This window comes from Acomys minous (genome assembly GCF_964271855.1).
Source record: "Acomys minous genome assembly, chromosome: 9".
NCBI lineage: Eukaryota > Metazoa > Chordata > Mammalia > Rodentia > Muridae > Acomys > Acomys minous.
In genome coordinates this window covers 96,356,246-96,381,742 of record NC_140490.1, presented here as the reverse complement: position 1 = coordinate 96,381,742, position 25,497 = coordinate 96,356,246, and the positions used below count along the sequence as shown (strand labels likewise).

The following is a 25,497-nucleotide window of genomic DNA, read 5'->3' as shown; positions in this document are numbered from 1 at the left end:
ATCCCAGCAACCACATGGTGGCTCATGACTATCTATAATGAGATCTGGTGCCCTCTTCTGGTGTGCAGGTGTACATGCAGGCAGAATGCTGCATACATAAATAAATAAATCTTAAAATAAACAAAAAAAGAGCTCCTAAGTGTTAGAATTAAGAAGTCTGCTTGACTCATTTAAGAACCACATCCAAATGGGTACCACACCCTGGATGTGACATTAAATAACGCTTCTGGCTGCCCTTCATAGAGAACACAAGCATTCCAGCACAACTGTCACGCACCCAAGGAGGACTCCAGCCACTCATGGCAGCATGGAGAACATCAACCCTCACTCTCAAGGATTTTACTTTGAGTTGTTCCAAACTTTTCATCACCCAGACAATCTACAAGCAGACTAGGTGACAGGCACTGTTCCATATGCCAGGCTTGAGAGTCCAAAGTCACCATGTGATAACCCCATTCCTTTCTTTACAGAGGTGAGATTAACTGTTAAGCAAAACAAGCTATGCCGGGATGTGAGCGCTCCCAGCCTCCTGTGAAATGCGCATCAGTGACGAGATACAATACATATCAATTTTATGTTAACCCTTATGCTATTAGAAGTCATGATCCCTATTTCCGGAAGTGGTAACTTAGGGTCAGTGACGAGGGATGTTAGCAGGTAGGGTCTGCCTATTTTTACTGTTATTGTTTTATTCTTTTCCCAGGGAACGAACAGGGATGCCATTCACAATTCTCTTCAAGGCAGGTTCAGCAGTAAGTAAGTGTCCCTTGCTGCACTTGGACCCTGGCAGTAAGGACATCCCAAGTGCTCTTCAGTTCGAATCTGAGAACTCCAAAGCCCCATGTGTCGAAGGCGCGGTCTTCAGCTGGGGGTGCTGCTTAGAGGTGAACGGACACTAACTTCATCCATATATGAATGGGCTGCTAGGAGGGGCGGCCTACTCGGAAGTGGGTCTCTGTCTCGCTCTGGGCCGACCCCTACCACCACCTTCCCTGGGTTCTGCCTCATCACAGGCTAACGTGACCACAGAAAGAAACAGGAGCCAAACTGAGTCTTCTCAAGTCATGCTGGGAATTTTGCCCAGCCCAGGCAGCTGAGTAACACTGGGGCCAAGCAGCCACTTGATCTCCATGCAGATGTCAGGCTGCTCTTTTTTGTTTGTTTTTGTTTTTGTTTTTTCAGACAGGGTTTCTCTGTGTAGCCTTGGCTGTCCTGGACTCCCTTTGTAGACCAGGCTGGCCTCGAACTCACAGCGATCTGCCTGCCTCTGCCTCCTGAGTGCTGGGATTAAAGGTGTGCACCACCACGCCCGGCCAAGCTCTGATTTCTTTTTATTTATTTTTTTTTTTACTTTTATTTTATTCAAGCTCTGATTTCTTAAACACCAGGACAGTGGGAAGGGTTTGGTTGGTGTCTTTTAGTGTTCTGAAATTTCCTTCTAAGTGAGGTTGAATGGACTAAATGCCCCCCACACACACACACACCCTGGGAAAAGCAATGTGCAAACCAGATCCTAGCCGCCATGCTCTCACGGTGTGTACAGTAATGCAAAAGGACAAATGTCCAGTTGCACAAGTAAACGTGAAACTGCAGGCCAGAGCACCAGGAAACTCAAATGCAAGGTCTGACCTGCACAGAGAGGTTAAGAGATGCCTCCATGAGAAAGTGGTTCCTAAGCTGAGGTTGGAATTATCTATGTAGGAGGGGCAGTGCTTGGGTGCTAAACTTGGATGAAGGTGGAGAGTCTGAGAGACCCTGGGCTATGGAGCATGACAGAGCAGAGCAGACCAGAGGGAGTGGAATGGAAAGAAAGGATTTGGCTTCAGTCCAAGAACAGAGGAGCATCAGGGAAGATGGCTAGTGAGATGACAGATAGGCACAGCTGTAGATTTTTGTTTCTGCTTATCTCTCTGTATCTACCTCTATCTATTATCTATCTCTCTATCTCTCTATCTCTCTATCTCTCTACCCATCTACCTATCATCTATTTTTGTGACAGGGTCTCTCTATTATGCAGCCTTGGCTGTCCTAGAACCCATCAGACTAAGCTGGCCTCCAACTCAGAGATCCGCCTGCCTCTGCCTGTGTTGTCAAATGCTGACTCCAGCTCTCTATACGGACGGGTGCAGCATGAGGCCAAAGAACATGGAGGTGCAGAGCTCGGAGGCCACGCAGTCTTCCAGGAGAAAGAGCCAACGTGGCAGTGAACTCTAGTGGAAGTGCGGGAAATGGAGAGGAACAGATGAGCCCAGGGTGGGGATGGGGGGCGGCATTTAAATGCACACGACTGTGAATAGCAGTGTAGGAATCAGGGTGCCGAGTGGCCTAACCACTCCGTCCTCAGCCCGGGCCCTCAGGAGGCTGTCCCAACACCTACGGCCATGGTATCTTTTTCCACATCGCCTTCTGATGCCCACTCTGTGCCTCAGTGCCATTTAGTGGGAGAGCAGCTGGTAAGGACAACCAAGAGTGGCAGCATGGCGGCAGCCAGCATCCCTGCACGAAGCCGGAAGTCTAGAGTGCAGCGCCCTGACTCCAGGAAGGGGTTCAGTTGAAAAGACAGGCTAGGTAAGGCTCCAGGGCTTCAGGGCTTACTGTTTATGAGTCATGCAGCTTAGAGCAAGACCCTTTGGTCAGGTGACCCTAAATTGCCACTTCTGGAAATAGTATAAGGCTTAATATAATATTGATATGTATTATATAATAGTTAAATGCCATTTTTCTTATTGAGAAAGTGTGTGTGTGTGTGTGTGTGAGAGAGAGAGAGAGAGAGAGAGACACTGTGTGTGTGTGTGTGTGTGTGTGTGTGTGTGTGTGTGTGTGTGTGTGTGTGTGTGTATTTTAGGACAGGCTTGCTATACCACCCTAATTTACCCTGGGCTCATAATCCTCCTGCCTCCTCCCCCTAGGGCTAGAGTCAGAGGTCGCTATCTTGCCTAGCCTTCACAAAAGCTTTAAAAAGAGAAAACAGCTTACTTTTCCCTGAGTCCCTTGTCACCCTCCTGTGGAAACAAGGCTCTCAGTAAGACTTGTGATCAGCTCAACAGATGTGTCTGTAAACCATGGAAATGGAATTTGGCTTCAGGGGAAAAGTCTAGAAAGCTAAACCCTTTGCTCTGTTTGCTGACTGGCAACAGTTTAAGAAAAGCACACGGTTCTTCCTGGTACTCTGAGAGGGCTAAGGCTAGGTGTGTCCAGCCTGCAGCCCTCAGGCCTCCTGTCCTGAGAGACCTATACACACATCCCAACACGTCTGTAGATGGGTATGCTGTGCAGCAATAACGAAAGGTTGAATGCTCGCTGTTTGATCCTAGCAGAGGCAGGTGGATCTTTATGAGTTCGAAGCCAGTCTACAGAGCAAACTCAGGACAGCCAGGACTATACAGGGAAACCCTGTCTCAAAAAAACAAAACAAAAAACAAAAACAAACAAAAAGGCTGACTACCCCTGACTGGGAGGAGAGGTGATTACGCACTTGGGTTTGACAGGAGGCAGCCCAGGGGAATGGAGCCAGGCGTTCCAATCAACTTGATTAAGAAGATCCACCTGCAAAAAGGAAACACACCAAGCTTGTGACAGGATGACTTTCCCTGAGGTCCTAAGGAAGATGCGAGCAACTGAAAACAAACTTGTGAGTGGTCAAACATGCAGTTTCCTCTACTCTGCCACATGAAGATGGTTCCTAAATCTCACTGCTTTTTAAAATTTACATTCAGCAGCAGATCATCGTTGTGTCTATTTCTGGAATACAAACGTGACGTCTTGACATGTATAAAATCCAAATAATTAACATAGAAATTCATAGTCATTACTAGTGCTCGGAAAGAGAATTAAAATAGGTAAACGAGTCTTACAGCAAATTCTGAGCCAATACTTAAGATTAAGTAATTCAAGTAGCCTAACCGGTAGTTCATAGGGTTATACTGCGCATGAAAAGATAAGAAGAATTAAAGCCGACCTTATCTTTAAAGTGGGAGTACAGGAAGCTCTTCCAGTCGTCAGTGGTCACACTCTTGTAGGAAAAGTTCTCAACATAAGCCTTTAAGAATCCTAGGAACACCTCTAGGAATAAAACATTTCAAAGAAAAGGAGTCAGTTTTCACAGAAAGGCAACTCTTTGACTTTGACTTTTTGTGTGTGTATGTGGTTTGCATTGTTCTGCTAACCACAGACAACAGAAGACAACTGAAAAGGGCCAAAGAGAACTTTTGACAGGGAACGAATGTTCTGGAAAGAAGGTAGGTCTCAAGCTAGACCCTTCAAGTCTGTGTGAGTTGATGCAGGAGAGGTGTTGGAACCCTCCTTCCAGCCAGGCTGACATAATGAAGACACAGAGCAAGAATGACCCAGAGCAATCACCCTCACGAGAACAGGCAGAGTGGAAGGGGAGGTGCCTTCCAAGTCAATCAACAAGGGGAATCCCCAAGCCACCAGGATGAGATCACCTCAACTCAGCACATCTATGTAAGAAAATGCTGTGATAGCACTGAAAGAAATGAGACGGAATCACGTGTACTGACTACGAGTATGCAACATATCGAGCTTACAAAAGTAGGACATAGACGCAGAACAGACACTCAAGCTCTGCACCTGGAATAAGATCTGGAGCCACACACATCAAAGTGTTAATGGGGTGATCCTGGGGCTGGGAGGCGTGGGGGAGCTCTCACCTGTCAGCCACAAACTTCTGGGTTATAGCAAGTTTGTCTATGGATATATGCTATTACTCTTATTCTTTTCTTTTTTTGGGGGGGGGGCCGGTTTCAAGACAGGGTTTCTCTATGTTATCTTGGCCATCCTGGACTCGCTCTGTAGACCAGGCTGGCCTTGAACTCACAGCAATCCACCTGCCCGAGTGCTGGGACTAAAGGTGTGTGCCACTACACCCGGCCTATTACTCTAATTCTTAAAGTATAATGGGATTTAAAAAAAAGAAGAAGAAGAAAAGCCAAGCCGCATTATATAGGTTAAGGGGTGGTGTAGAGTTCGGTGGATATAAAGACGACATCAGAAAGCAATACGGATGTCTCCAGCTGAATAAATAAAATGGACAATAAAACACAAACAGTTTACAATTCATCCCTGCTCTTCTTACCACCCTCCAACAGAAAAACAAAACAAAAACAAACACCAAACAAACAGAAACCAACAACCAGACAACGCCGGCCACTTACCTGGTCCGCCGAGGAGCTGTTCGAGGTAGAAGAGCAACGCGAAGCCCTTCTCATAGGGAATGGAGGAATAGGCCACATCGGGGTCTACATCCTTCAGGTCAACCACGAGCTTGGTGAAGGGGTGGGTCTCCCCAAAAGTTTTTATCTGCAACCCAATGAAGAAAGAAGGGCGTTCCCCCAGAAGGAACGCTGTTACTGCGCCAGCAAGCTGGCAACGAGATTCTGCTTCACTCAGGGATGTAACAGCTTCTAGAATTTTCAACTTACAGCAACAGCGTGGTGCCGTCACTCACTGAGTCTAACTACAAGAATGGCAGGGTAGGTATCTGTCTGATATTTCTTGCGCATAACAGGCTTTACTTTGACAAAAACAAAACAAAACCTACAGAGATGATTTACTATCTGAGACAGCATTTAAAATTTTACAAGTATCAGCCGTGCAGGCACAATGGCACATGTCTGTAATCCCAGCACTCAGAAAGGCAGAGGCAGGTGGATCTCTGTGAGTTTGAGGCCAGCCTGGTCTACAAAGTAAGTCCAGGATGGCCAGGATAACACAAAGAAACCCTGTCTTGAATAAATAAACAACAACAAAATCGTAAGTATCAGGGCCAGGTGTTTGCTGGCTTTTAATCCAAGAGGCGGAGGCAGAGGCAGAGATCTCTGTGAGTTCGAAGGCAGCCTGGTCTACAGGATGAGTTCCAGGAGAAACCCAAATAATCTCAAAAAACAAACAAATAGAATCACAAGTATTTCACATAAAATCTAATGAAATAATCAGCTGTGTTAACAGCAAAGAACTTGAGTGTCCCTCAGCTCCCCGTTTAGAACACGGTTATGAGTGCCATATGTCAACACACTATTACACGGTACCTACTCCACACTTCACGCCTGTACTGTGGCTTTCGTGTTGACTGTACAACGCTGGGTGAACGCTTCTAAGGGCCCACCCTACTTACCGTATTCTGCAGCTCTCCCCATCCTCCCAAAGCATGGAAGTGTCTGAACTTCTCCCCAAACAACCGTCCACAGATGTGGCGCTCTAAATAGACAGTATGACCTTCGTTTAACCTGAAAAGGAACAGAAAATGGGTACCTTCCCAGCAGAGAGGACACAGCAGTTTAGCCAAGCAGAGAGTTTCTTTTTGATCTTCCCCAGAGAGTTGAGCAGTTGGCTACACAGCATGGCCTCTACATCCAGCCCCTGCGTCCTAGAGGAGCCGAGGCAGTCAGCTAAGACAACAAGTGGCAGGTGGTGCCCAGCAGGTGGCAGCAGAGAAAATTTAAGTGGCAATTTCACTTTTATTGAGTTCATGTGTTAAAATGAGGCAACGTCAGCATCAACTGCCCGCCTATCCCGTACCACTGTGACAAGTGTGGCAGGATGTTTTAACACTCTGTGTATCACAGTGGCCATAAGGAAGAGAAAGATATGCATTGGAAACAGAGTGGTGGTGGTGGGGTGGGGCGGGAGAAAATTCAACAGGGGCAACCAATGCAGAAAAAAAAGAAAGAAAGAAAAAAGAAAAAAAGCATACCAAAAGTGATCCCAAGTTTTGTTAGTCACTAGGTTTCCCGTCCAGCTATGAGATATTTCGTGAGCAATAACCTGAGGGGACAGTGTTAAGTAATTAGTGATCAGATCTGTTACTTCATCCTATAACACGTCCTTACTTAATACTTTCTCTTAACTTCACAACTTGACGTTTTAAAAACATATTCAAAAGTCACTTATTTCAGGGGAAAAATTCAACTTAATCAAAGACTAAGAATGCATAAAAATACTTTAAAGGGTTAGAAACAACTACCACTAAGGAAAAAAAAACCATAGGAAACATTAAATTAAATGAACATGTAAGTCAATTAAAATATTTCATATATAGAAAATAACAATATTTGTTTTTATAATCACTTATCAAATATAGTTGGCCAAATTTTTCTTTAGTCTATTATATCTAATCACTAAAGTCGTAAGAGATAACTCCAGTTTTCTTTTACAAATAATATCTTCCTAGCAACATACTGGGCATTTTAACAACTTCTTGAGGGTTAAGACTGTAACAAGAAATTTTCACTTACATTGGAGAGTGACTTGTCACCTGCCTACAAAAGAGAAAACATCTTAGTATTTCCATCATCAGAGGACAGGCTGGAGGACACCAACTCTCCATCTCAGGCCTGGCCCATGGGCCATCGTATGTCTGCTATGGTGCTTCAGAAGGTTCAAGAGGGACCGAGGAGACAAAAAGAGCACTCCTCTTTCCTTCCCTAATCAGAGAAGGACCAACAGGCTTCTCTGTAAATCCAGAGCCCGCTTCCCTATCTTGCTTATCTATCATTTTCTTTCCCTTCTTACTGTTTTTTTTCCATGTGTGTATGGTGTGTGTGTGTGTCTATAATCTATGTGTTCATGTGGTGTGTATGTGTGTGTCTGTCTGTGTGTGTGTGTGTGTGTGATTGTGTGACTACGTGGACCCCAGAGGGGCAACCTTAGCTGCCATTCCTCATGTACTGCCCTCCTTGGATTTTGAGACAGCATCTCTCTTTGGCCTGAGGCTCATCAAGAAGCCTAGGGTGACTGGCCAGCGAGCGACAAGGACCTACCTGTCTTCACCTCCCCAGGCCAGGATTACAAGTGTGTACAGCCACGCCCAGCCTTTTGACATGGGTCTGGGGTGGGGGGTGGGGGGGGTCAAACTCAAGTCCTCAGAACTGTGCAGCATGCACTTTTACCCACTGAGCTATGCCCCAGCTCTTCCCCTAGGTTTGTTTTGGGGACCTCCAGTGCAAATGAAGAACTATTTCTTACCAGCAGAGTAGGAGTTACGAATGTGAGACAAGGGTTCTCCATGCCGCCGTAAGGGAAGGACGGGGGCAGGACCAATAGGTCGTACTGCCCCCACACATAGGGCCCTCCCAGATCTTCCGCAATCTTAAGCATAGACTCAGTCTGGAAAAAAAAAATGAATGCATGCACGCATATCTCCTCTTAGTGATTATACTAGTAATTTCTTAAGGGTGCAAATAGCTTTCTGTGAAGGTTGCAAGTTAAACATATTCTTTGAAATGATAAACTGCACAACGTGTGCTTGAACCACTGCTGAAAGCTACTGCATCACTCTCAAACCTTAAATCCGCCATTTGTCATAATTACTAGGAAGGGAGATGCATGACCCACCTCAGAAAATTCATAGGCAGATTTTTCCACCTGCTCTTTCTCAGACCACACCAGAGTTCTTGGGCCAATTTGCCTGCAAAATGGAGAAGGCTTCATAAAAAAGAAATTCAAGTCAAATGACTCACCTGGGTCTAAGAAGGAACCTAGGTATTTTGTAATAACCAACCTTTATAAAGTAAGACTGGGCCGGGTGGTGGTGGCGCACGCCTTGAATCCCAGCACTTGGGAGGCATAGGCAGGGGATCACTGTGAGTTCAAGGCCAGCCTGCTCTGCAAAGTGAGTCCAGGACAGCCAAGGCTACACAGAGAAACCCTGTCTTGAAAAACCAACCAAACAAACAAAAAATAAAAAAATAAAAATAAAGTAAGACTAGACTGGCCATGCGCTGTCAGGGAGGGATAATGCCAGATCGCTTGAGAGAGGCAACCTGCTGTTAAACGCACAGCCATATATCTCTATGGAATGCAGTTAAAGGAAACCAGAGGCATGAAGTCCCCCTGAAGGTTCGCTTCCTGGCTCCGTGCTAAGACCTCTGGGAACACAGGCTCCTCTCTCAATCTCACAATGCAGAAACCCAGTCAGAGATTGAACAAGAAAATCCCAGGATAGGGACAGATACACACTTGGTTATGCTGGACACACACGTAATAAATCAATGGAAAAAGCAAGAAGTCTTGTTACACAATGTAACACAGCTCAATGTCCTCATGAGCACTATGCTCAATGAAATAAACTGGTCAGCAAAAGGCACGTGCTGCATGATTCTATTTATGTGAGGTAACTAACAGGGTCAGATTGCAAGCACAGAAGCAGAACAGTGGTTACCAAGGACCGGGGTGGGGTACAGATGCTTAAGGGGTACAGGGTTTTAAGGGGTACAGGGTTTCAGTTCTGCAAGGTGAAGTTCGACAGATCTGTTTCACAATGAGGTAGCTATATTTCACACCACTGGGCGCTACTTTAAAGTGGCCAACGCTGTAAAATCCGTGTGGTTTTCACAATAATTGTAAAAAGAAAAAGAAGTCATAAATATAAGGATGTATCATCACTTTATTTTGCCGTGTAACTCCTTCCCAGAGACACAGTCTCTAGGACATTCCTTCTCAACTTTAACTGTGTAAAGTGCGTATCGAGAGAATTCATTAAAATATAAAATTTGATTTAGAAGGCTTGAGAGAGGGCCCAATCATTTTCTTTCTTTTAATTTTTAAAATTATATTTGTGTGTGTGTGTGTATGTGTGTTCTGTAGAGGGGCACATGTCACAATGCACACATGGCGATCAGAGGGCAACTCTGAAGAGTTGGATTTCTCTGTCCACCCCTGTGTGGGCTCCGGGGAACCAAACTCAAGACTGCAAGGCTTGACTACAAGAGCCTTTACCCAGATCTGCATTTCTGTGAACTACCAGATTACAGTCCGCAGGCTATAAGCTGTGAGGGCCACCCAACAGAAACTTAGGAAGGATCACAAAAGCACACACAGTACGATGGAATTTGGAATTTTCTGATAGCCATATTTTTTAAAAGGGGGGGGGAGCCTGGAGAGATGGCTCAGAGGTTAAGAGCACTTTCTGTTCTTCCAGAGGTCCTGAGTTTAATTCCCAGCAACCACATGGTGGCTCACAACCAACTCTAATGAGATCTCCTGCCCTTTTCTGGTGGGAAGGCACAGATGCATACATACAACACATGTTGTATATACAAAAAATACAAATCTTTAAAAAAAAAGTAAAAGAATCGAAACTAATTTCAATAATGTTTATTTGAACCACTAGGTCCAAAGTATTATTTAAACTCAGTCAGGATAAAATTTAAACTCAGCCAGAATAAAAATATTGAAACATTTCACATTTTCATATAATCGTCTGTATTTTTACTTATAGTGCATTGTGGTTTGGGTGAATTGTGTTTCAAATGCTCAACGGCTTCATGCAACCAGTGACAGACAATACAGGGTTATCATCCTACACGGACTTAAAATTAACAAGACATGGGTCCTGGCCTGGCCAGGTCTAAGTGTATGACCAAGCAAGTTACTAAAAACTCGGAGAGTCAGTTTTCTCTTGGAAGAACAAATAAAATAAGAAAAAAAACAATATTCATAGGTACCCCAGAGCTGAGGACTCAAGGAGATTAGCATTAGCCTGGTACCCACTGACAGCTTCCATCACCTGCTGCTGTGACACCCGCATTATCATTGGTTGAGTGCATCCTACAAGGCTAGAGCATTGCATCCTTTGAAGTGCATTTCTTTCCTTTTCCAGAGGAAGGAAATGAAATTCAGAAGTAGTGAGCTACCCAAAGATGGATTTAGTAACTACCGGAGCTAAGGCCTGGCTCCAGGCTGCCTGACTTCTCTATCATGTGCACATTTTTGCAACGAAAAGACTGTGGTGACTGTAAATATCCTAACTTTCAGTTGTTTAGAAAGGAGAACAGAGCCCGGGAGACAGGCTCAGTCAGAGAAGTGCTCGCCCGGTCAAATCCCGGAACCCACGTAAAAATGCTGAGTGTGGTGCTGTGCACTTGGGATCCCGCTACTGGGGAGGTGGAGACGCAGGAGTACATGAAGTTTGCCAGCCAGCCAGTTTATCCTAATTGCAGAGCTGTAGGCCAATAAGTAGACGCTGTCTCCAAGGAGGAAGGCAGCATCTGAGTGTAGCACTTGAAGTTGTCTATGGATTTTAACACATATGCATAAGTGTGCACATGTACTACCCCACACATATAAGTGTACCTGCCACATATACATACATACACGGATAAAAATTTGAAACAAGAAACTGGGTGTGGTGTGGTGGCACCCACCTTTAATCACAGCACTTGGGAGGCAAAGGCAAGAGGATCTCTGTGAGTTCAAAGCCAGCCAGCAGGTTCCAGGCCAGCCAGAGATATATAGTGAGACTCTATCTACCAAACAGAACCATCCACGCAAAAGAGCAATTTCACTACTGGTAACACTTGAGTCCAAATACCATGTTTCTGTGTTATTTCTAGGACTCAAAGGGCCTTTATATATCTTGTTTCACAGAGCTGCCTATGAGGCTGGAGAGGCAGATTATAACTTCTAGAAGGAAACGGAGAACAGAGACATGACTTGTTCAAGCCCACGTTAGCGCCCTGCTCTCAGCCTAGAGAGGGAGCACGCTCACGGTACCTCGGGAAAAACTCAGGTGCAGTGGTAAAGACTTTTTAATCAAAATTGATTTGTCATTCTACAATTTTTAACTCTATCTGAATTTCTCTAAAGCTGTCGGCCTGACATCACGGGAGAATACACAATGTTCTACCCACCAACCCTGCCAGAGTTCAACTTACCTATGGCTTCATCGTTTTATAAATCTCAAAATCTGTGCAAAAACTCACCTGCTTTCTAGAGCTCCAACGACTAAAGCGATCAGGTAGCACGGTATGGGAACCTGGAGGGGACAAACACACACAGCGCGTGCTCCGTCAGGGGGCAGAAGTGGTGCCAGCTAGGCAGCTCAGATGTAAAGTTATGAAATTCTTCTTTAAATCTCCAAGCTTTACTATGAACCCATTTTCCTTTGGTCCTTCTCAAACAGTCCTACTTTGAAGGGGAAAACAGTTCAACGTTTATGATACAGAAACCACTACAAAACATCTGTTTCCCTTTTATTCTACCAAAGGGGAAGCTACTGGCTTGCAAAAGACAGGACTGCACATATTAAACGGCACACTAAGCACTTTTCAAAAAAGTCAGGGCTAAGTACACAGATGCTTTCCCCTTATATTTTTGGATTTTTCTCCCCTTCCAATTTCCCCTCCTAAATTCCTCTGTATTTTAAACCAGCAATAAGTAGATGCTAAAGCTATCATAGCACAGGTCCCGAGGGGAGGCTGAAGACAATTAAGGCAACACATCTCACAGGCAGGAGTTCAGGTAATGCCTGGCTCTGTCGGAATTTTAACTTACAGGCGCTATTTCTCCTTTTCTGCTAGCGTCCCATTTACTGTACTCTAGCCAGCCAGAATGCACACTGAGGTGAGGAGGCCTTAAAAGAACAGGAAGCCGGGCTGGGCACTGGTGGCACACTCCTTTAATCCCAGGATTCAATGCCAGCACTCAGGAGGCAGAGGCAGGTGGGTCTCTGTGAGTTTGAGGCCAGCCAGGTCTACAGAGAGAGTTCTAAGACAGCTATGGCTACACAGAGAAACCCTGCCTCAAAAAAAGAACAAGACGCCTACTAGAAGTGGGTCAGGAAGAGCAGTGAGGCAAGCCCAGCAACCTCTGCCCAGGAGGGTACAAGTAAGAGGAACGAGGAGAGAAAGGCTGCTTTTAAAAGTCTACCACTTTTGGCCAGGGCATGGTGGTGCACGTCTTTAATCCTAGCACTCGGGAGGCAGAGGCAGGTGGATCACTGCGAGTTTGAGGCCAGCCTGGTCTACAAAGTGAGTCTAGGACAGCCAAGGCTACACAGGGAAACCCTGTCCCCCCCCCCAAAAAAAAGTCTACCACTTTTTTCCAGATGCCCTGTGTAGATGTAGGTTCTTTGAAATTCACTACTGACCCACAATCCAGACACTGATCTGACCTTACCCTCTGGTTGAATCTGTATATCTTCCTGCTGGGGTCTTCTGGGTCAGGGGATTCTCCATCTCGGATTGCACTCATGAGAGCCACAAGTTCCTTTGGGACAGACACCTAATCAAAAGAAAAAAAAATCACTTCTAATTATAAAGCAAGGGTCTATGCATCTTAAACTAAAAATGTAAAATGATTTTCCCCCACAATGTCTTGATTATCCACACAATAAACAGACATGCACACACGTACACACACACACACACACACACACACACACACATGAGTTTTGTAAATAGGATCAGCAACATGTAAAACGGTCTAAACAATGGATCTGATGACTCTTTCCATTCATCGAGGAACATTAAGAGCAGTGTTTAGGGAGAAACTGCGTTAGAGTACCAGCTTTGCCACCTACTAATTTAGTAGGTTGGTTGGGCCTCAGTTTCCCCACCAAATATTGGTAAAATGTCACACATAGGTGTACTGCAAGGAATAAATAATAATACAAAAGAGGCCAGCAGCAACCTGAGTGAACATGACAGCCACCAGCTGACCCCACCTACCCCCCCACTGCCTCCCTACCCTGCTGAGAACAAACTCAAAAGATGACATACTTATGGCACGGCAGAGATATAGCTTTGGCCATCTTACATTTGGAAAATGGAGGTATGAATAGGTTTTTTTTTCCTTTTTTAAAATTTATTTAAGTAATTTATTAGGATTACATCTTATTTGTTATCCCCTCACTTGTATCTTCCCGTTCCCCCTCCTTCCCTTTTTCATCCTATTGCCCTCCTCTAGGTCTGTGACAGAAGGGGACCTTGACCCCCACTATAAGATCACAGCCTATCAGGTCTCTTCCTGGTAGCCTGCTTACCCTTCCTCTAGTGCCACCAGGTCTCCCCACCAAGAGGAAGTGGTCAAATAGAGGGCACCAGAGTTCACGTCCGAGTCAGTCCCTGCTCTCCGCACAGTTGTGGAGAATATGCTGTCCATTGGCTAGATCTGGGTCAGTTTGTTTTTTTCTGAGGGGAATCATTTTCTCTGGAATTTACAAAACAGAGGGTCCACTGACACATGTTCCCTTAGCTCTGGAATCCTGGGAACCCTGAGTGTTCGTGATCCAGCAAGCTCACGCCCTAGCACACACGTGACCTGCCTGTTCTTGCCTGGATCAGGCCTCCCAACTATAATCGGCCACAGGACAGAGCTCTGGAACCAGAGTCAATCAACAGAGGTCACTTTCACCTCCTCTCATCATTTAAGTAGTGATGCGTTCATGGGACAACAGTGGCACTCAGACACTAACAGGGAGTGACCTGTGGTGCAAGGTCATTCAGACTTGCTAAGGTCACACAATTCGGTTCCGGAACTAGGAGGTCCCATAACTGCGAGCATATTAGTCGATAGCATTAAAAAGGTTATGTGTGTGCCACGGAGAGACTGGAGAATGAAGCAGCTCCCATGAATAAACCCTGGTCTTTGTTTCATTGGCTTGGTCTAAGGAGACTCAGGCTCTGGAGCAGTGCTCATTAATTGTAATCCAACTCCACCAAAAGGATTAATAGTACAGGTGACAGAGCAGAACTAGACACTCACACGATGCTGCCCGGGGCATCTGCACACTGGCGTCACGGCTGCAGAGTGCGCTCTGGGGAGGGGGAGTGGTCTCAAATTCTTATCTTCAGATCTAGAATTTTAGTTTCTTCTTAAAAATGAGAAGAGGAGGGGCTGGAGAGATGGCTCAGTGGTTAAGAGCACTCACTGGCTGCTCTTCTAAAAGTCCTGAGTTCAACCCCCAGCAACCACATGGTGGCTCACAACCATCTGTGATGGGATCTGGTGTTCATGAAGACAGAGCACTCATGCACACAAAATACATAAATAGATAATTTTTTTAAAAATGAGAATAGTATAAGTTCCCTTTTTCATACTTATACTGTTTAAAACTACCTTGTTTGTTTGTTTGTTTTGTTTTTCAAAACAGGGTTTCTCTGTGTAGCCCTGGCTGTCCTGGACTCCCTTTGTAGGCCAGGCTGGCCTCGAACTCACAGCCATCTACCTGCTTCTGCCTCCCAAGTGCTGGGACTAAAGGCGTGCGCCACCACACCTGGCTAAAACTATCTTTTTATTAGAGATTCAAAATAAGGTCCACAGGCTCAATAGAAACATAGTAAGTAAAATATGTCTATCTCTGAGACTTGGCTTGTCCCCCCTTATCACTTATCCCACAGGTACTTATTTAATTCAGTTTTCATTTCTGATGCTTACCTCTGCAGTGTAGGTTAACTTCACAGAAGGAGTGTCTTGGCATGGCAGGATGGCCCTGCAGTGGATGGCCTGAAAGGGAGAAAGATAAATAAATAGTTACTCCCTCTGCTCACAAGTTATACAGAAATAATTAAAATCACAGCATTGGTTTTATGTACCTTCTTTCTAAAGATTACTATAGATTCCAAATGTCTTAGGATCTTTTTGAATAGCAAAAATGGCTCTGTGGATTTAAAAATAATCAGATTTCTGGGCTGGGAAGCTGGCTCGTGAATAAAACGCCTGTTAGGCAAGCATAAGGATCTGAGTTTAGAACTCTGTTTTTTCCCAGGTTTTTCTTTTTTTTTTTTTTTTTTGTTGTTGTTGTTGTTGTTGTTGTTTTTATTGTTTGGCTATCATTCTGTTTTTGTGAAAGTCTGGTCCCATTGCACATTCCTGCAGTCCTGGTGCTGGGGAGGCAGAGGCAGGAAGATCACTGGACCTTATTGGCTTGCCAGTCTAGGCAAGTTGGTGAGTTCCAGGCTCAATGAGACATCTTGTATCAAAAAAATAAAAAGAAAAGAGGCTGAAGGAGGCACCTGATGTCAACCTCTGGCTTCCATACACAATATATGTACATATAACACCCACCACGTGTACACACACACATAACACTCCCCGAGTGTACACACACACACATACATGCATACAATACCCTCCACATGTACACACACACACGCACCCACACCGCTCTTCCTTATCTCCAGTGAACCGTCACAATCCTGCTGAAGGTCAACATAAACTGTCGGGCACCGCTGACAGTCACATCTGGAGAGAAACCCATGGGAGCCCTGAGGGGAAAGGGCTCTACTGTGAAACAAACCCATCAAACTGTCTTCATGTGGCACAAGGAGCATCAGCCTCCCTGAGGCGCTGTAGGACATGAAAACCCACCATCTAATAGGATGCCAGTTTTCAAAAAAACCACATGAGAAAGTCATTGTCTTGACATTTTAATCAGCAGCGGACTCAGAAAGTACAAACAAGGAAAAGGAGAGAGATCAGCATGGCTCAGGACGTCTGTCTGCATGGGCTCACTCTCACTAGCTCTGGAACCTGGGGACCGTTTGCACAGGCTCACCCTCACAGACTCTGGAACCTGGGACTATCTGCACGGGCTCACTCTCACTAGCTCTGGAACCTGGGGACTGTCTGCACGGGCTCACTCTCACTAGCTCTGGAACCTGGGGACCGTCTACACAGGCTCACCCTCACAGGCTCTGGAACCTGGGACTGTCTGCACGGGCTCACCCTCACAGACTCTGGAACCTGGGACTGTCTGCACGGGCTCACCCTCACAGACTCTGGAACCTCCCTCTGAACCGCATTTGGTCAGTCGGAAACATGGTTCCAACAAAGAATGGCCACAGACTCTGCAATTCTATAAGCTGCCTGTGTCTGATCTATTTACTACTAAGCAAAGAGGCCAGGCTTCGTTAGGACACCGCCCTCTGTTTAAGGGAGTATCTATACTAACACCCCTCTCTGACGCTGTTAAAAATCCTGGACTTCCTTAAAATCCCCAGGCTCTATTATTTCGTTTTTTTTTTTTTAATGCCATAATGACATCTAAGATATACATTATATACTGATATTAACAATAAGATAAAAATTTGAAAAACTCCCCAGACTCTACTAAAACACATTGTTTAAAAATGTCATAGCCACTGGGCAATGGTGGCATATGCCTTTAATCTTAACACTTGGGAGTCAGAGGGTCTACAGGGCGAGTTCCAGGACAGCCAGAGTTGTTACACAGGTAAATTCTATTCCTGCCTCTCAGAAAGAAAGAAAGAAAGAAAGAAAGAAAGAAAGAAAGAAAGAAAGAGGAAGGAAAGAGAAGAAAGAAAGAAGGAAGGAAATAAAGAGGGCTGGAGAGATGGCTCAGAGGTTAAGAGCACTGACTACTCTTCCAAAGGTCCTGAGTTCAATTCTCAGCAACCACATGGTGGCTCACAACCATCTAAATGTGATCTGGTATGTAGGTGTACATGCAGGCAGAGCACTGTATATATAATCAATAAATAAATCTTTAAAAGAAAAGAAGGAAGAAGAGAAGAGAGTAAAGAAAAGAAAAGGTCAGTGCTAACCAGGCATGATGGTGCCTGCCTTTAATCCCAGTACTCCGGAAGCAGAGGCAAGAGTTTGAAGCCAGCCTGGTCTACAGAGTGAGTTTCAGTACTGCCAGGAAGGGGTACACAGAGAAACCCTGTCTTGAAACCACCACTGCTACCCTGCCATGCCTTACCCCGCCAAACAGCTGTATTTGTTGCTCTTGCAGAGGACCTGGGTTGAGTTATCAGCACCCGTGGCTCACCTAACAGCTGTCTGTAACTAGTTCCAGGGTCTCCAACATTCTCTTCTGGCCTCCCTGGGCACTGCACACATGTGGTGCACAGACATAGGTGCAGGTAAAATACCCATACACATACGATAAAAATGAACAAATCCTTTAAAATATATATAATTTGGGGGATGAGGTACAACCTGACAAATTATCTGTTTCTTTCTCCTGAACCAGGTTCCCAGAGCACACTGCCTGAGCTTTCTCACCAGGCTGTGGACAGGTGGCCTGGCAACACTACAGATTTTTATATGCATTTCACTGGGTAAATCAAATTTGTGTAAAGAAATATCCATGGGCAACAGCTGAAAGCATCACTCAAAGTCGCATCTGCCTGGTCCTAGGCAACTGCAACGGATACTTAAGCTATCTGAAATCTGTTTCCTGTACTTTAAACAACATTGCCAGTGAAAACCTGGAACAAAGAACTTAAAATTTACATTCTTGGGATTTTACACTTCTTGTTAACTTTATGTTACAGACATTCTATTAGAAATACTGACTGAAAATCAGCTATTATGAAATGATACAGGATACATGATTTGTATAATCTTGTCTAAAATTTTTTTATCTTTTTCAACTCATTTTTCCTGTGGGGTTTTTTTGGTGGTTGCTGTTTGGGTGTGTGTGTGTGTGTGTGTGTGTGTGTGTGTGTGTGTGTGTGTGTGTGTGTGTGTGTGGTTTGTCTGTTTGAGACAGGGTCTCATGTAGCCCAAGCTGGCCTCCAATTAGCTATGGAACCAAAGATAACCTTGTACCCTGATCCCTCTGCCTCTACACACTTACGAAGCTGGGAACACACACACACACACACACACACACACACACACACACACACACACACACACACACACACACAAGGCCACAGCTAGCTCATTTGGTACTGGGGACCCAACCCAAGGCTTCAAGTAAGCTAGAGCCCCAGTCCTCTTCCAGATTAAAAAGATACGTCAAGCAGTGTCATACAAAATAAATATGTTTAATCATGCTTTGCTACTTTGCATACTTTAAATTGAATCTGAGCTTAACACAACAGGGTTATTAAGATAACTAAACATGCAAAATACTTGACCTGATGTCAGGAGATAGAGGAAATGTTTAACGAGGCATTTCCTTTCATCTTAAGTGATTGATTACTAAGACAATTAGGACTCTTTTCTTTAGAAAAGCTTTGTATTTATCCTTGTAACAGACTATCTCTAACTACGGTATTTTAACTCTAGCTTTAAAACGGAAAGTAAGGGTATTTGAAATCATGTCATTTTAAAAGCATACTTTACATATTTTACAATCAGGAATTCAGTCTTCCAGGGCCCTATTTTTTACTGCTAGCCTTTCTGCAACTAGCACACATGACTTTTGTTTATTAAATTTTCCTTACATTTTTAGGGCCATCCATCGAGTCGTCCCCGCCCCACCCCCCCAACCCCCAAGCGTTGGCTGTCCTCTAGGTGCCCGGGAAGTTAAGTACAAAGAAGCCCTAAATACTTCAATTTAGATAGATTGTTTCCAATCAAAGAAATCTGACTTAAACAACAACAACAAGAAAATAGTACTATTAGCAAGATATAAATGAGAATTACATTGTTTTATATACTATGAACAAAAAGCACGTGTTGGTGTGCGGGGGGGCAGGGGGGGGACGGGGGGGGGGACGGGGGGACGGGGACGGACGAACTCCCGCACCTCTTACCTGGCACTGACTGAAGAGGTACGGGTGCTGCTTCCCAGAAGTCTGTTCGGGAGTGAGCCACTGAAGAGCAGAGGACTTGGGAGACGTCTCAAAGGAAATCTCTATAACAACCTCTTGGTTTCTGCGTGAAACGAATGCCAATATTAACAGAGCATAACTGCACCTCGCAGAATTTGGATTCAGAGCACACACGGGGAGTAACGTAAGCGGCCTAGAGCCACAGCGGCTTATGTAAACCTGACCCCTTTGCTGCCTGACCGTCAGCCTGTGGTTTCTTCTCACTCTGTCGTACCAGTGAACACACGATGGGATAATCACTAGCTGAGTGGCCCGCAGTGTGTCACGTACCTTGCATTTGTGATATTGTTTCTTGTCTTCTGTGAAGATGGGGATGTGGAAGGTTTCTAAGACCTATTTATTATTATGTATACAGCCCTCTGCCTGCATTTACACCTGCAGGCCAGAAGAGGGCATCAGACAGTTGTGAGCCACCATGTGGTTGCTGGGAATTGAACTCAGGACCTCTGGAGGAGCTGTCAGTGCCCTTAACCTCTGAGCCATCTCTCAAGGCCCCTGGAAGATGCAATTTCATCACTCCACCTCCGTGGTGGGTGCCAGCACATGACACAGACCAGCGCTGCTCTATGACATGGTAAGTCACATCAAGACAAAGAAACGCATAGTGATTTTTAAAGCTGTGGAATCTGAGTTTTAAAAACCTCTTTCTTGGGCTGGAGAGATGGCTCAGAGGTTAAGAGCACTGACTACTATTCCAGAGGTCCTGAGTTCAATTCCCGTCAACCACATGGTGGCTCACAACCATCTATAATGTGACCTAATGCCTTCTTCTGGCCTGCAGGTGTACATGCAACCTGTATACATAATAAATAAATAAATAAATAAATCTTACAAAAAAAATCTCTTTCTCAAAGTAATTCATACTTAATGATTTTCTAAGTGTCTTTCTGTGATAGACAAGAGGAAAACAAGACAAACAAAAAAAAAGAAACACAGGAAAGATGTCTGGATTTTTTTTTCCCCAAGACAAGGTTTCCCTGTGTAGCCTTGGCTATCCTGGACTCACTTTGTAGACCAGGCTGGCCTTAAACTGACAACAATCCACCTGCCTCTGTCTCCCGAGTGCTGGGATTAAAAGTGTGCATCACCACCACTAGGCCATGTCTGAATTATTTTAAAATTTATTTTGCCATTATTCATTCATGAGAAGAGGACAGCATCCATACTTGCTCAGGGCGATGGGAAGAGAGATCTCCATTGGCGACCCTTTGTAACCTTGTCTTTCTCCAAGGGTGTATGTGACTTCTTGTCCATTGATCACCACTTTTTCTATTGTAAGGTCTTTTGTATCCAAAGTCTAAAATCAAATTAAATAAGAATAATTTTACAGTTAGAAAAAAAAACCAAACAAACCAAATACTAGATATAAATTCACAACAGTGAGTATAAAACTAGAGACTTAATAGAGAGTAAAACTAAGAATTAAAGGCATTTGACAGGTTTAATTGTCAGTTTAACACAACTGAGAGTCACCTAGGAAGGAGACTCTCAGTGAGGCACTGTCTGGATTAGTTTGGCCTATGGATGTGTGTGTCTGTGGCGGGCGTATCTTAATTGTATTAATTATGGTGGGAAGAGACGCCCACCGTGGGCGGCGTCATTCCCCAGGGCTGAGCACAAGTAAGCATGCATGCATTCATTCTCTCTGCTCTTCCCGGTGGCTGTGACTTCTGCTTCAAATCCCTCTCTCCACTTCCCAGTAAGATGGACGATAACGTCAAATTATAAACCAAACAAACCCACCTTCCCTTATATCTCTTGCTTTTATCAAAGCAATAGAAAGAAACTAAACTAAAACAGGGAGTCAACAGTAGTGAAGGACCCTTATTTCTCAACACTCTGAGCAGCCTGAAAATTTTAGAGTCTTAGGACTTGCATATATAATTAATTCCGGGACACTCAAACACATTTGGACTCTGAATAAAACCCAAACTTAAGTTAAAATGCCCTTAATTCTGTTTAATGTTAACTACTCTGCTACAAAAAGGTTCACCTATGATTTAAACTCCGCCCCCCCCCTCCGATTCAATTTAACACATCAACATGTCTCTATATAGTCTTTCTTAGAAAACACACAGTCTGGCTCCTACGATATACAAAACGTTGGCACTCCCTAGGCAGGCCGTGCACAGCTATTGTTAAGTAGCTAAACAAAGTCAAGCTTGGAAAGCCTGCGTAGCTGAGCCTGCAGAAGGCTGAGCGACCACACGTACATACTGTGGCCAGCTCACGGCAGCTGCCTCGAGCAACAGCAGCAGCAGCAACAACAACAGCCAATCCGAGTTCCCATCCCAACAACAACAGCAGCAGCAGCAGCAGCAACAACAGCAGCAGCAAACCTGAGTTCCCATCCCAGCAATCTCCCCGGAAACCAGTTGCTTTCACCATCTCCAACGAAGCTCTTTTCCAGAACCTTCAAGCTTCCTACACCACCAAGCCGTTTCTCAACAGCCTAAACAAGCCTGTGGCAGTACTTAGAGGACCCTGTCCTTCCAACCGGTAACTGCTCTGTTTTCCTTCCTTCATTTTTTAAAACCAAGGGCGGTCTAAGATGGCTGCTTCCACTGTCCCGTTGGTGACTTGGCTCCTCCTCTTCACTGACTTCTAGCACCTTGGCTACTGGAAGGGACGTCCCCTTGGTCAACAGGATCTTTTCTAGGAACTTGACCTCTGTCTACTCTAGCTCTTGTGGGCCTGGCCACTTGGCAGAAACCGCACCCTGCATTCTGACTCTCTGTGGAAATGGTTCTCTTGTTTTACACTTCGGCCTCTCTTCTGTTCAATTCTTGAATACAGGTGCACCCCAACGTGAGCCTTGGCCTTTTGATTTTTCTTGCAGTATTGGTTTTGTTGCTGTTTTTGTTTTGCTTTGATTTTGTTGCTGTTGTTTTGTTTTGTTTTGTTTTGGAGACAGGGTTTCTCTTGTAGTCCTGGACTCGATTTGTAGACCAAGCTGTCCTAGAATTCAGTGATCCCCCTGCCTCTGCCTCCTGAGTGCTGGGATTAAAAACGTGTCCCACCACGCCCGGCTTCCAGCAATATTCTTTACCCTCTCGCTCTTGCCCACAAAGTCAGATTGTGCCAAAGCCTTTCCTTTTGTTTGCTTTTTGAGATAGGGGTCTCGTCTGGTAGGCCAGACTAGCCTAGAACTCTCAATCTTCCCGTGTCAGCACTCCTGCTGTGCGCACTGGGAGTCCAGGGAAATGCTACCACACCCTGCTCTACTAGTCTCTGCCAGTTGCATCCTTTGCCCATGATGTTAAGTGGACGCCTGTAACTGCCTGGCTAACATCCCACGCAGTACCACCAGGCTGGCCTCGAACTCACAGAGATCCGCCTGCCTCTGCCTCCCAAGTGCGGGGATTAAAGGTGTGTGCCACCATGCTCAGCATCCTTTCTTGCACTGCCAAGCTCAGCATCCTGCCCTGCACTGCACATATTCAGCATCCTTTCTTGCACTGCCCATGCTCAGCATCCTGCCCTGCAGTGCACAGGTTGTGCCAGCCTGGGCTGCATATTCAGTGCAAGGCCTATCTGAGCTATAGAGAAACCCTGTCAAGAAAGGAGTCCCTCATCTACTCAGGGAAAGAAACAAGCTAACTGCAAACAAATATAAATAGTACCAAGCATTTGGTCTCAGACTGTTGTCATAAACAAGCAAAACAATTGCAAACAGATGTTACTTTGTACTGTAATAACCTCTTTTGCAGAAAACGGGAACATTGTCATTCCAACCACCTAAACAGCTATGCCAAACCAGAAATGAAAAGTTGAAAGTCTTACTCTCCTGTAGCTTAGGAGAATGTGAAGATAACAGATATGTTTCAAGACTGGGACATCCTGTTAAAAACCTGAGCCTGAAAATCCTGCTTACTTTCTGAGCAGAGGCAGAGCTTTCTATCTCTGCAGAATTAAAGGGCAGTGTACGGTGCTAGGAAGCAGTGATAAGGCAGCAAAATTCACTTTGATAAAGGGAAATGAATCCAAAGACTAAACTTCTGCCCCCTCCCCCCCACAAAGCTACCTCTACAATAAAAGATAGCGGGCACTTCAAGACCAAAGTGCAGTCTATAAGGAAATAACTACCTTCTTCACCCATAAGACTTTCATTTTTCTTTCTTACACTATTTTCAGGAATTACAGGTCAATATAGGAGTTAAGTGCTCTGTTTACAAACAAACAAACGGACAACAAAAGATTCTTAAGAGACAAAAATCACTGTTCTTATCTACACTTCTAATTTGCCCAATTACTGGCCCTGTTAATTTATTTCCACGCCTAAATTCCAGCCCTGGTTGCTCGGTGTTGTGCTTCGGTAGAGATAACCATACAGCGCTGCAAAACACAGTCTGGCTAGCAGGCTGAATATAGCCAACGGATCTTTGCGTGTTCCTCTTATTTCTAAAATGCTCTTCTAGGGCTCCCCCCACCCCCACCCCCCAAGGAAAAGATTCGATCCTAATAGCATCAGCGACAATGTAAGAACACTGACTATCGACTATGTGGAACAGATCAAATCACTGAATAGTTCATGATGCTAAACAAATCTTTATTCAAATGGTTAGAGAGTTTATAGAAGTACATGCTTTATAAGAAGTGAAATCATGGCTTGCTCCTTGGAATCACTTATTTAAAACTGTATTGAGTCCTTCTTAGAAAGCTGGACTGTCTCACCTGTCTTTAAACTATTAGAAGATTATAATAGAGATAAGCGCAATGGCAGGAAGGGGCCCTGAAGAGCAAGGGTTGCACCTGCTCTTAGAGAGCAGAGACTAGAAACTTCGAACCAGGGTGGAAAGGGCAGGAGCTCTAAGGGGTTTGAACCACAGGATGTGGGATATAAGAGTTTGGTGGGACTGCTGCGGAATAAGGACGATGCACTAGGGGCTAGAATAGTCTGGGGACTGGGTAGGGGGTTCTGGGACGTGGGCCAAGGAAAAGAGGGGTCACAGGGTGTCGGGGTAGAAAGCGCTGGGAACTGGGTTGGGGTGAGGACAGGGTATCTCAGGAGTGGGTGAATGGGGAGACGCGGAGGGTCTCCTAGGATGTACCCAGGAAAAGGGGAGGAAGCGGCAGGAGGAGACCATCGTAGGTGGAGGGTGAAGCAGAAGGGTACAGATGCGAAAGTGGGGCCGAGGAAGGAATGAGTGTGGGAGCTGACAGAGAGGTGTAGGAGCCCGAGGAGGGGCCATGCAGGGAGAGCCAGCGATCTCGGGGCTCGCGGCGGGCGGGAGCGAGGTGCAGGGAGGAGAGCGACCCCGGAGAAGCGGCGCTGCACAGGCGCCCCCGTACCAGGCTGCGCAGATTATCCTCCTGAGACTGGACGGTGAGCGAGGCGGTCCCGGTCAGCGCCCGGCGATCGAAGTCGACGCTGCAGCGCAGGTGGAGATGCTGGGTTCGGCAGACCGAGGCTGGAGAAGCCAAGGAGCAAGTATCCGCGACCTCAGGCATGGTTCTGAGAGATCCGCCGCACGTCAGCCAGCACCCAGACACTCTACCGCCAGACTTTCACGGTGAGCCCGAGAACGGAGGGAAGCACTGAGAGTAGACGGCGCGCTGCACGCCGGGAAAGGGAGGCTCCGAGCCTCTGAGGAGCTTGGTGGAGGGCAGGACGAAACTACCAATCCCATGGTGCAGCGCGAGCAGGCTAGCGCTAGACAGCCTGGGATTGGGGGCGGTGCGAGGGGGACCCGAGGGGCTTCTGCGGCAGATTATGGGTGGGTGAAGGGAAACGATGAGTGGAGTGGGGACAGCTAACGGAATGCTTTCATTTTAATTCTGCTCGGTTGCAATAGAAGCCATGATGGCACCACGAAATGCAAAAACTATTGGTATACGTGGCTTGAGGGCGGAGCGGTCCAAGATAGATAAAAGGTCTATCAGAAAGGTCCGAGCTGTGCAGTTCCTCGTTAGTATAGTGGTGAGTATCCCCGCCTGTCACGCGGGAGACCGGGGTTCGATTCCCCGACGGGGAGGCACGCGACTTTTTTTCTTTTTTCCTTTTTTTTTTTTTTACTGGATTTCTTTGTCGGTAAAATATTAGTAATAAGATTCTTGCCAATTTTTGTGATTCTCGCGTATGTTTCTAAGTCTTAAGTAGCTAAACAGGAATAAAACATTAACATCTAGGAAACAAATTATGAGAAGTTCACTGGCCATAGTGGCGATA

At 45.4% G+C, this 25,497-nt stretch overlaps 1 protein-coding gene across 2 annotated transcripts in view; it reads right to left on the bottom strand.

The window, feature by feature from the left end:
- The window catches only part of LTA4H (leukotriene A4 hydrolase), a 32,360-nt gene extending 7,468 nt beyond the window's left edge, over positions 1 to 24,892 (bottom strand). The window contains exons 1-14 of one of the 2 annotated variants that reach the window (XM_084796160.1): positions 24,621 to 24,892; positions 20,495 to 20,625; positions 19,251 to 19,371; positions 15,175 to 15,243; positions 12,916 to 13,020; positions 11,721 to 11,773; positions 8,353 to 8,425; positions 7,984 to 8,124; positions 7,254 to 7,277; positions 6,713 to 6,783; positions 6,134 to 6,245; positions 5,175 to 5,319; positions 3,959 to 4,062; positions 3,476 to 3,546 (exon numbers count right to left, since the gene is read on the bottom strand). In XM_084796160.1, the coding sequence (XP_084652286.1) occupies positions 3,476 to 3,546; positions 3,959 to 4,062; positions 5,175 to 5,319; positions 6,134 to 6,245; positions 6,713 to 6,783; positions 7,254 to 7,277; positions 7,984 to 8,124; positions 8,353 to 8,425; positions 11,721 to 11,773; positions 12,916 to 13,020; positions 15,175 to 15,243; positions 19,251 to 19,371; positions 20,495 to 20,625; positions 24,621 to 24,779 (1,379 nt within the window). In that variant the 5' untranslated portion in view covers positions 24,780 to 24,892. The remainder of the gene's footprint in view (positions 1 to 3,475; positions 3,547 to 3,958; positions 4,063 to 5,174; positions 5,320 to 6,133; positions 6,246 to 6,712; positions 6,784 to 7,253; positions 7,278 to 7,983; positions 8,125 to 8,352; positions 8,426 to 11,720; positions 11,774 to 12,915; positions 13,021 to 15,174; positions 15,244 to 19,250; positions 19,372 to 20,494; positions 20,626 to 24,620) is intronic. The other variant, XM_084796159.1, reaches the window with a different exon arrangement.
- Positions 24,893 to 25,497: the final 605 nt, after the last annotated feature.